General features: G+C 36.5%; 1 protein-coding gene across 1 annotated transcript; it reads right to left on the reverse strand.

Moving 5' to 3' along the window:
• Nucleotides 1-1,172: 1,172 nt before the first annotated feature.
• Nucleotides 1,173-10,538, reverse strand: LOTGIDRAFT_234325 (hypothetical protein). Its single transcript, XM_009061622.1, has 10 exons — nucleotides 10,064-10,538; nucleotides 7,877-8,049; nucleotides 7,143-7,426; nucleotides 6,408-6,600; nucleotides 3,823-4,036; nucleotides 3,410-3,553; nucleotides 2,961-3,062; nucleotides 2,358-2,608; nucleotides 1,914-2,210; nucleotides 1,173-1,708 (listed from the first exon to the last, which is right to left on the reverse strand). The coding sequence occupies exons 3-10, from the start codon at nucleotides 7,400-7,402 to the stop codon at nucleotides 1,685-1,687; spliced, it is 1,485 nt and encodes a 494-aa protein (XP_009059870.1). The 5' UTR covers nucleotides 7,403-7,426; nucleotides 7,877-8,049; nucleotides 10,064-10,538; the 3' UTR covers nucleotides 1,173-1,684.
• Nucleotides 10,539-12,410: the final 1,872 nt, after the last annotated feature.

Here is a 12,410-nt window from a genome sequence, read left to right on the forward strand (position 1 = left end):
TGTTTCCATGGTGAAATTGAAGTTCAGTGGCACTACGGGCCTCAGAATTGTCAAGGGGGGCTTAGAGGCAATTCGTCTCTTATGTAAATAATGACAAAAATTTGGATTTAACTATTTTTATTCTGATTTTTTTAGTTCAGACCACTTAAAAATGTGTCCATGCATCCACTATGCATATCTTGATGGAAATTAGAGTTACCGCCCTTGAACAATTATATCTTTATCTTAACAAAGCACCTTAATTTTACTAAAATACACTGTACATCAAAAGAACCATCATCAACTTTCATTTGAATGTACGTCTTTCCCATCCAGAGTCACATCTTCTCGTGATAATCTTCGTTGTCGGACCTCCCTAGGGGGCGTAAGTAGTTGACTTTCAGACGACACTTGTAGAGAATTGCCGCCGCCTAAGTTTGCAGACGGCAACGACAAAGTTTCTGATTTTGTAGAACGTAATCTCGTAGCTGATGATGCCCTTGAACTCGGTAACCTAGGAGATGGTGCCGGGGTACTTGGTAACCTTGGAGATGACACTGGAGATCTTGGTAACCTAGGCGACGGTGATCTTGCAATTCCAGCTGACGGTATTGGTGACGGTTTTGATGCTTTCGAGTTCTTAGCATTTTTAAGGAACTGCAAAAAAGAAATTTAAATACCGCATTAATTTAGAATTCTGGGTCCGGTTTTCAGAAAAAAAAAATACAATTCTGTCATCTAGAAAGGTACCTTGGGCGAGTATTGCCCCTTGCCCCATCTGTGGCTACGGTCCTTAGTATTTAAGCTCACCGTTACCTTAATATAATAGATATAATACCTACCTCTTTATTAGAAACTTCTTGTAAAAATATATTACATGCATGCTACAAACAATTTTCTTAATACCTGGACACGATTATTTTGTTTGCTATGAAGTGCTTTGTGTGTGATTTTCTAAAGGTACAAAGGTGGTGAAAGTGGCAAATTTTTTAACCTTGTCGTAACAGCTTACATTTTTGGTGTAGGTATCCATTTTATAGAGGTGGGGGGGAGGGTGTGTATCTGCGAGAACTGTGTCATGCAATCCCCAAATTACTGGTTTGTTGTCGAAACACACATTTTCTGGATCGACAGCATTATAGTCCACAAGCTGCCTATAATCCACCGAGAATTCAGCAATAATTCAAATTTGTAACGAAACAGATATTTATTAGTAAAAATAATCCTCCATAATATTGACGTCATGTATGAAATGTAACAAACCATAATAATGCTCAATGTCGCACTACATTTGACTGCATTTTAGTCATAACCACGTAACAAAGACCGTCCACAGAAATAAACAAAATATTACTCTGGCTTGTTAAGATCATGTGTCACTTATTCTACCTCTGGAACATAATGGACTCTACTTTTAAGTCTGGAAATGCCAATGGACGTGCAAAAATACCTTTAACCCACTTTCTTTACATGGATATTTATGCACCTTGGAGAACGATGCCAAATTGTAGGAGCGGTCCACTTCATTTTTGAGGTAGAATAAATAGTAAATGAAACATTACAAGCCAGACCTATATAGTGTTCATTACTACTTACACTACCTAAAAATGAAGTGGACTGTTGATGCTTCAACTGTTTAAGTCACCGGATGAGCAAAATAATCTAGGAACAGTTTATTAGTGTGAGACTTTTCATTTTGCTTTTTTTATATCCATTTTCTACACCAAAGCTGTAAAATAAAGTTTACGTGATGCAGGACTTGCATATACACAAGCATTTTACAAAAAACGTCAATTGCACGTGCGTATTCAAAAAATGGAGTCATGACGTGAAGTACATGTGACGTAGTGACGTCATGCGTATCATTTGAAAGGTGCAGGATGTTTGACGATGCGGATGTGTTCAGGCATTCTGGCAACGGGCATTGAACTTACTCTGGGTAGACTCAGATGCTTAGTTTTGTCGTCCTGGTCCCGTTTCCGTGCAGCCGATATGACTTGCTTCAATCCTGACGATTTCTGATACATCTGCATCCGATTTGAACTGATTGTCATATTAGGTTTAAATCCAGCGCTAGCACTAGCTCGAAGTTTTTTCCGAGATTTTTTAGATTTGATATGGTGTCCATGATGGTTATCCGAATCGTGACCTTTCTTTGATTTCGCGCCCAAAAGTCCTTTAGCATTGGCACGTGCTATAGCATCCTTCGCGGAATCTTTCAAATCTTCTGGCTAGAAATAGAAAAAAGATATGACTGAACAATGAAATAAATCATGTTTAGACTTCCAGGTATTTGTCACCTTTCGTGGTATACGTTGAGATGATGCCTTCATTATCTCAAAAGTACAGAAAGTAGGATTTAATTTTAAATAACTAACCTCTCTTGTGATGACGGCCACAAAACAACCATTCATTGTATTGGATGGTTTAAATTTCATATACTTCCCGCAGATTCCACGATTGTTTTCAATCTCATCTGCACTGAAAGCTAGAACCGGTGGCACCAGACGGAATGGCATCTTTTTCTGTTGTATCGAGTTCACATACTCTACTGTTTTTTCCACCACCATCTCGTTCTCGGCTTCATGGACCGACCTGGTCATATACACTACCGCCTGTACTTTCGAAACTGTAATAATACGAGAGGTTTGGATTTATAAACATCCCCATCCTTTCGATAACAATAGTTTCTTTAAGATATACAATACACTGTTAAAACGAAAGTGTAACTTTACACATGGACGGGTGGCAACTGAGCTGCCACTTGCGAAAGTGTTAATAAACACTATATTAGGTGCCTCGGATCTTTTTATTCTGATAGTACCGCTTGTTGGATCTGATTGGTTGTATTCGCTGACATTGGCTATTGCACTCAAGGTATAAGACGAAAGAAATCGTGAAAATATATCAATAAGTGACGATAAAGTTCGTTTTAATAATAGAAATCACTGAACAGGAGATAAATTCTAATAAGGACTCACATCTCATGGCGTGTTTTAGAATCCTAGAATGTTCATTATTTAGTTGGTTTATTTTCATAGCATCTTTATCACCCACTGATAGATCCTTTAATATCGTCATATCTACAATAGAAACATAAACAAATACATTCTGACCACAGAGAACTGACAATGTGTATATCTCAATGTTCTGTGCCTCTAATCAGCCATGATGGATGCTCCGTAAATCCTAAATAGATTGGTAATAGCATGAAGATATCAGAAATTTTACCGAAAATGGACTTTCAAATTCTGAAAGCCTAGGCCGATCAAAGTCTGCGTATGGATGTCGTGATAGCAAGAGTAAAGAAAATCCCAGTGTCTGAAAAAGTCTAAAATCTACAAGCATAGTTTGAAAGTGGTAATCTGAGAGTCTGGAAATGTCAGTGTCCGAATGTTTTTGATTCTAAAATATAAACTTAGTAACTTACCTTCTCCCTCGCTGACCACAAACTCTACAGGGTTAGTGACTGCTGATTTGGTACAGTCCGCTGTGACTAGGACAATACGAACTGATTTATACCGGCTATCGTCTGGCTCTATGTTTAAAAATGGTTCCGATATTACTCTCACACCTTCAAATTGTTAAAGAATTTTAGTAGTATATTTGGGTTGGAAATGCTGGACGCGCCCGAACCTCTTCAATTTTTACCAATCTCGGCAGTTTCTGTATAGCTGTTTCAGAGCGCCAGCAAAACTTTCACAGTAGACCGTTTTGAGTAGACGGTAAAGGTCTTACAATGGCAGAAGTATCCGGTATACTTTATAAAGTATTTGTGCATAACCATCTGCATACGTAGATCTATTTGTTACGTTTCAGATATTTCATTTAACAAAAGGATACATTTCCCGACGCCCAATCGGCCAAGGTTTTTGTGAATTCTGTACACATCTGCATCACCGGTGGCGCCAAAAGCAAAGATGTGACTTTTGGAAGGTTTCAATAAGCTGGCTATGTGACCAGAAGTCAAACCAAATCCCGCGTTAACGTGAATGACGTCATCATCTTCGTTTAGTAGATATTTAACTGTATGTGGCGCCAAACAGCTTGACTTATCCTGGAAATATAAAAGCATCTTCATATAAAGATGGGTAGTAAATATCAATGCTAATGAAACGTGAACATAAGAATTTTTTTGTTTTCAACGGTTAATCGGTTGTTTGCTCCTAGTTTTAAGATGCGACGGATATTTGTTCGTTGCAAACGAAAAACGTTTTAATGTTTTCAAGTTTTCATTAACTGCATACAATGAACATTGTGTATGCCATGTTTTCACACGATTTTTGTCTCACGTGACCACAAAGTTCAAATATTATTTTATTTCACGTGACGAGATATTACATGTTGATTGGTTGAGGGCGGAAAATGTTTCGTATAAATGTTTTTATTCAACGCACACGACAAGTTTGATTTTCATGAAACAAAAAATATTATTTTGCGGACTAAAGCCCATCATGTGCGATGGGCTGTACAAAAAGAAAAAGAATTGTAATCTAATAGATTGTAATACAATAGACGTCAAAATATCTCAAATAATTCAAAACACGTCAATGAAATATGTCAAAACCTTGCCTCCATATAAGTTAAAACATGCCAATCAAATTGGTCAAAACATATCAATCAAAAATTACAGATCTGTCAAATAATTCATAACATGTCCATCAAAAATCAAAATATGTCAATTAAATATATCATCAACACATGACGGCTCTGGTTATAGCAAGGGTAAGGTTGTGAAAACTCGAAAACCTTTGCTATAGATAAGGATATCGTACTTGAGATTTTAGATTATAGAATATTACCAGATAAAAAAGCGAGTAAACAAAAGAAATAATAAGCTAGGTGAACAGATTCCTGCTGATCGATATTGCCATTTGATTCTTTTTATCATAAAACGCTAATATTGGACAGTTTTGATTGATTGGTAAATAAAATTCGGTCAGGTGAAATTAATTACTGATTTAAGTTTTGGAGAGTTTCAATACATTTTGATATCTTCTTTCAAGGTGTCTAAAACATAGGGGTTCATTAGTTACAAATCTTGCAGTCCTTAAGGGAGAGAGCGAGGGGGTATGGGGCTTTCGTAAAGGGACACTTTCGTCACCTTAGCTCTTCTTGTCTGCATCAATAATCATGTAGGGTACACTACGCAATACCCCCTACGCCGCGCCTCGCCTCTGTACTTCAATTTTCTACTGTATCGATAACCCAGCATTTTACACAACCCCCTACCCCCCGCCTCGTCTCTTCGCTTTTGCTAGTTTCTAGTGTATCGATTACCCAGCACGGTACACAACCCCCAACCCCGTGCCTCGTCTCTTCGCTTCTCGAAATTTCAACTGTATCGATAACCCCACTCTGTACACTACCAACGCCTTGTCTCTTCGATTCTCTACTGTATCGGCAATCCAACAATACATCATACCGTACCCACAACCGACGCTAAAACCGACCCCGCGCCTCGCTTAGTCGCGCTATAACCATGACAGATCGGTTAGATCCGAAACAAGGCAAACGTCATGGAAGTTAAATGGAGTTAATGTGATTTAAGATTAACTATTGTGTTCAGATTCTATGGATATGAAATTAATTATGATATATATCGTGATAACTCCATGGTAACTGAGATAATATCACTTACAAACAACTCGCAGCCTGTCATATTTCTCAAGTGAAAAAAAAACCAAGACGGCGTAATGCACAATCCAGATGGATGGAACCAGGCGAAACAGCTCGATACCTGATTTTGCAACCAGAAGTCAAACGAAAAAGATATTTTGTAATAATTTTATCATTGTATTCATGTGATTTTCCACTCTGTGGTTCCTGTATTTACAGAAAACTTTTTTCAAATCAAATGGCAATTTTCGATAGTTTTTTTTAAACAAGTTTTTCTACAATAAAAGAACCGAGATGAAAGTTTTTTAAATTGTCACATTAATACATCGATCTATAAAAACCTATATCTTGTCTTCAAGATGAAATGAAAGTGTATTAAGAAATGTCAGAATTGGCCTAAATCCCATATCAAAGATACAATCAATGAAGATTAGCGACGAACAAGATATTGTGTAATGTCAAGTTTTTGTCGGGAATAGCTTGTACGTAATGTTTCCAACTGAGGGGATTCAGTCGTCCGGTCTAAATATTTAATAGAGGGGGTCGATGGATCACTTGTAGGTATAGGCGCGGGAATGCTTCTTCCCCTCCCTAGTTCTTAATTTTTAAGTGTATTTTGTGACTTTGACGAGTCATTCTAAAAATGTCTTGGATTGAACGGACTCGCGAACGTTTGACGTTTGTATAGGGATGTGGGCATATAAACTGTAATGCTAGTATATTATGTTATACATGTACATTGAGGGTCTGCTCTTTCGAGAGAGTGGGTGGGGAAAACGCAGTGAAAATTATGCTATACTGTTGCCTACCTGTCTGACTATTAGACCATCATTAACAATATCAGATTCCTGTAGAGATTTAACTTGATGTGAGGCCACGACCAGTAGATCTGGACAATGGTGATCAAAACAATAAAACTTGTCTCCATCATCACCCAGTTCCCGTACAGAATTCACGATCTTAAACCCTTCCACTCGTAACAGATCCATCACGTCTTCTGTACTATAATAAATTACAATATAGGTCAACGCACGTGTAATTTAAACCTACAGAATTCTGTATTGGAGTAATTGAATATAGGATAGCGCACGTGCATTCTTAAGTCTATAGAATCCAACAGATCAATCTTCTGCTTTGCGATAAATTGAATATATATCATGGCACGTGTATTACTACAGAATTCAACAGCACCACTGTGTCTTCAAAACAGCTTATTCTAATATAGGTCAATGCACGTGCATTTAAAAATTACAGGATTCAACAGATCCATTGCATGTCCTGTACTGTAATAAACTTACAATATAGGTCAATGAACGTGCATTTTAAAAACTACAGAATTAAACCTATCTATTTCGTGTCTTTTGTATCGTAATACATCAAGTATAGGGCAACACATTGCATTTTATTCAAATATTGATTTTTTCTGGCTTTCCGGTCATCTTTTCGCTTGCTTTATACAAGAAAGATGTATTATTAAACTAGTCCTATTCATCCACATGATAAAATCACTGTAAAAAACGAAAATTTCATTTCAATAAACTCACCTTGTCCGTAACTGGTTAATCCAGAAATACGCCGGCATCTTGCTCTTCGCCTCGTCGCTGTGTCGGACACTTTCTGGCAGGAGGAACTCTAAAGATCTGGCACTAGCTTTGATTCTATGTCGAGCTATTGCTGCAGCTAATTTTGTTTTCATATCGTTTATAGCTGTTTCTACCTTAGTGACTATTTCGTTGAGTTCCTCGTCTGGAAACGGTACGCGGTACTGGAACCGACGGTTTTGATAGTCGTATAACACCACCATGACGATGCCTTCATCTTCTTGTAGCTATAAGCATAAAATGAATGCAGACGCTGAAGCTTTTGTTCGAAACACCACTGATCTCTCGTCGAGGTTAGCTAGCGGTCTTCATGGGCAGTTTCAGGGCTCAAAAAAAACTCCCAGGTCCCTTCCAAGAGCACGGGAGATGACGTTCGCCGTTTAGTCGTCAACAATGTCCCCCTGATTTCGGGTTTCGTTTTGCCGTTCGGATCGTTAGGATATGGTTTTTTTTTTTTGAAGAATGGATCGTGTCATTCCAATAGCCTTGCGTTCAGCTAGCACAGCGTTATTTAGCAATTCGTTGGTTTTTACTCTGATATCAAAAGATGTAATGACCGGCAATTTTCCATGCCATATAGATTCATCACTGTCCATAATGGAGCTTTCATAAGCAAACACACTTCTGTATTGCATGATTTTATGTAATGTTTATAAAGGATATACAGTAGTACTTACTTCTGGGTAATGATTATAAAACGACGTTTCGTAAACAATATCTTCAAATAAGGACTGGTCTGTAATACAAATAGTTACACGTCAGTCATAACTGCGTTTGTGTGCGTATTACACTAGGCGTTATACAGTATATGTATTGTATTCTCCTTCTATTTCAGTTGTAATTATCTCACCTAGATCAAAGTTGACTTAAATTGTAATCAATAATGCACAGTACTTACAAATATATACAATCAATTCCTTAAATATTATGTTATTACATTATGTAAGATAGTCAGAATAGTGCGCGTTGCAATTGGCGCGTTCAGTACAAGAAATTCTATGGTATCCGACATTCTCTGTTGGAAACCTTTCTGATCTGTTTTAATTACAATGCCCTGGTCAAGGTCAAAGTTGACATCATTAGTAACGACCAGTATATCTATAGTCAATGACTATTTTGTTTGACCACTGTAAACGAGCACTTAAATAGTCGACGACATGTAAACATGCCGATAAAAACTTTTATTGACATTTTGAAATAGCAAATTTGCTTGGGCGTAAACTTGAAGAACATATCAAAAATTATACGACCCGTATTGTCATATTATGTGACGATAAGACATTGAAAGGTTTTGTTACCACAAAATAATATAAGCTATGTATGAAGATATCAGATATCAGCAACAGAAAGTTCTGTTTGCTTCAATAAGGCCACTAAATTCCTTTAAAAAATTATGATGTCACATGATTTTTAAAACAACCAATCAATAAGGTTCTATCAAGTCATTTAACGGGTTGTTTTGTAATAAGGACATACGCAAGACACAAATTAATAATATATTCGTACGAAAAACGTCGTTTTGATTAGTAAAAATTCCACACTATTTGGCAAGGGGAAACATGGTCCCATCTAGTTATCGATAAGGGGTATGATTCAAGCGACGATGAGCACAACAGAAAATCGCCAATCACGCCAAAATAAACTACCACTCATTGACTTAATTGACTAAGTCATAGTAATTTCGACCGGATTAGTCGTAAATAGAGAATTACTTCATGGACAGTTCAAGCATTTGAGAATATATTGAATATACAAGACTATTGTTGGTTGACCACAGTAACATGATCATTTATAATAGAAAGAATTGAACGGGAATGTCGTACTGACCCGGTTCAACTCGGTTAACAAGTGTACGTTCTTGAGAGACAGTTTGCAAACTGATTATCATTCAAAATGTTATAAAAAAAAATTCTAAGTGTATTTACACTTGATCGACCTGAATTCGTTTTAAAAGGGTTAATTAAAAAATGGTTTGGATTATAACGATTCGAATTTAAGGTGAAACCTTCAGAATAATAATGTAGAGGAATAATTTCTCTACAATTTGTCATTCACTTGGTTTTCCATCACCATCCAAAAACAAAGCCACTTTAAAAGGTTTGAGTAAACTTTTTAACTAGTTAAAACGTTCTAAATCAAACAAGATACTTTTAGTTAAAACTTTTAGATAGAGTATAGTACAAGACATATTTCTCTAGATTTTTGTATATACAGTTTTTATTAATTTTGTCACTTAACTTTACCAACCTAATTTTTAAAAATCAGACTGCCCCTTTCAAATGATAAAAAAATAACGACTTTATCAACTGGAATTGTAATATGAGCCTCAATACATTTACTATAAATTACTGTTTTGTTTAGTTGTAAATTATAGACAAACAGAATCTTGTGTAGTTCCACTGTTTATTTAGTATTCGATTAACCCAATAAAACAATGGTTTGAATTCCTCGTGTCAGAAAGTCAAGTCGTGAACAAACACAGCAAGTTATCAACTGAAAATTGAATATTTTTGGGGATCCCGGATATTTCCTGGTTCATGGTTCACAGTGGCGTTTTTATGAATCAAAGGTGAGAGGCTCGTGTTGGGGTCAGAATTGCTAAGGGGAGGGGGGAGGCACAGGCACGTCGTTCCCTGATTAGAAATTTTAAAGTTGGCAGGGGGTGGGGCAGAGGCAGGCGCTTAAACGCTAAATTTGTTAACCGGCAGGTAAAACATTATTTCCACTGTCAGCTTATAATGTATCACTTCCCAAAATGAAAATTCAGTTCATCTACAATATCAAACGACAAATATAAAAGGAATTGTCGCAAATAGAATCGTTGATGAATTAAAAAAAAGCGTAAAAAATTACAATGTACTTACATTTTAAAGTAGAAAAGGCCAATTCAAACGTTAAACGTTTTTCATTTTCATTTTCAAAATCTAATTGAGCTAGACTGTTGAAACCAACTTCCTCGTTATCCTCGGTGTGCTCTGTTTTTTTAACATCTGTTTCTTCGTGTTTTAAAGAATCGTAAATTTTCCCAGCTTTAAGAAACATTTCGTGTGAATATAAACATTCCTCCTTGTGGAAAAATTCCATTTTATGTTTGCTTAGGTTACTCATGTCTACTAATGAATGGAATACACCGTTCCGAATGCTTCCCAGATTTGAATTTTCCTTTAATTGAGTTCCAGGCGCGTTCGATTCCATGCTTCCTGCTCGTGATAACGGTCTTTTGTCACTATTAACAAACGACAATCTTCCGTCGCCACGATTTCGTATACCCGGATCTGATCCATGGTGACTTCCGGTGAAGGCATTCGCATTCACATTTCCTTCTGTAATGGGCGACATTATGCTGGCACCGGTTTATATTTAATTTCCAGTCCGAAGAATACACAATAGCTGTTGTTTAGATCCTGATAAATCTTCTCTGTGATTGGCTGCTTGGTGAAATACCTTGATATGATTGGCTGTTAGTCAATCCTACAGCAGACGATATCTTGTCGCGTGCCTTTCAGAATGGAACCGACATTATCAATCATCTTCTATCAAGTTTTCTGAAATGTAAAAAAGAGAGATATAGAGAGGTAAAGAATATATCCTCGGATCTTTCTTCGGAAACTCGTACCTTGCTCCTGTTATAAACTATCTTTAAAATTTCGTCGCTAACCTCGATTAAATACATCGGTAATCTGTATTATAGTCTGTTAAAAATTGCCAAAAATTGATCTAGAAGTATATATTATGGAATTTATAATTTAAGTTGATCAACTTTGTCAGTGATACAGATCAGAGGATCGTCATTGCAAAACTGAGTAGGCCTACTCGTGGGGTGAAGGGTTTCTACGGGGGTGGGGATAACCCCTTACTCTTCTTCACAGAAATGCCACCACTCGTGAGCTAAATTTTGCACGGTTAACTCTCGACAAGTTAGAATAGATGGAGTTTCAGATTATCTTTATCTCATTGCACACTGCATGACGTTCCCTTCATTAGCCCAATATATAGCATCAAAAGGAGGGCGTAAAACTATTCTATGTATTAAAAAGACCAGCAGGTACAGACCGGCCGGTGGTTTTAATTAAAAACTGAATAATTTATATAACGTCTGTTGAATAGCATTCCCAAGACACTTTGATATTGACTTGTTTTCATTCATTCATCTCTTTATTGTTCACTGTCCTTCATTCATTCGTTTATTCACCCATTCATTCGTTCATTCTTTTGGGGTTTTTGTTCACTGTCATCCATTCATTCGTTCGTTCATTCGTTCATTAGTGGATTTTTTAATCACTGTTATTATTCGTTCATTCATTCATCCTGTTCCCGTTTAAAGATGTCTCTAATGAATAAGCTTATCAAATTTGGATAACGATTAATTCTAGATAAGGTTTTTGTGATACATATTAAATTTAAGGTAAAGAATTGTTCGTCGTACTGGCGCCTGAACTGACGAACCTCTGCTCTGTGGGTGTCAGGTATAAGAAGATTACACGGATAATGAATTATTAAAAGGTAAAATAACCAATAACCTCGGATTAGGCTAGACTATATCATTCTATAACTACTGGCCTTTCCTTATCTTTCATGATTAGTTTTACATTGGTTGGATATGCCTATATGGCCGCATTTACTAGAATCTTAAAGTTGGTCTCTTATTTTCGAAATCCTAAGATAAATCTACAGTTTTTACAGTCTGTCAATGGCTGTGATTAGCTGTAATCGCTGACGTACAATCCAATCGAATTGCCATATTTCGTGAGACAAAATTAGTGGCTATTACAGTCAAGGTAACAGACAAACTTGATATCTTGATATAGACATAGATGAACAGATGTAGTAAAAAATGCATTAAACTCCATTTCATTTCATAAAGATCCTGAAAGACAATATTTTGGTATTTTACACCAACCGTGGAATCACTCTATTAAATCTGAGTTTGAAAATTATCCAATATTACACGATAATCAGTGGGGGTCAATAACTTTCTATTGTTAAATAATAATTTAACATGATCCGGTGATCACTGACCCATCCTTACAAGTAGGTGTCAAACAATAACATGATAACTTGAACTTTAGACTTGAAAATTGATTGGAACAATCCCATGAAAATAAAGTCAAAGGAACAAGTCATTGGAAGTCAGAAGAATAACTTATATACGTCACATGAAATTCATCGAAAGTCAGGATAAGTTAGAGAAAGAAGTCATGAGACGAAGAA

This window comes from Lottia gigantea, assembly GCF_000327385.1.
Source record: "Lottia gigantea unplaced genomic scaffold LOTGIsca_49, whole genome shotgun sequence".
Taxonomy (NCBI): Eukaryota; Metazoa; Mollusca; class Gastropoda; family Lottiidae; genus Lottia; species Lottia gigantea.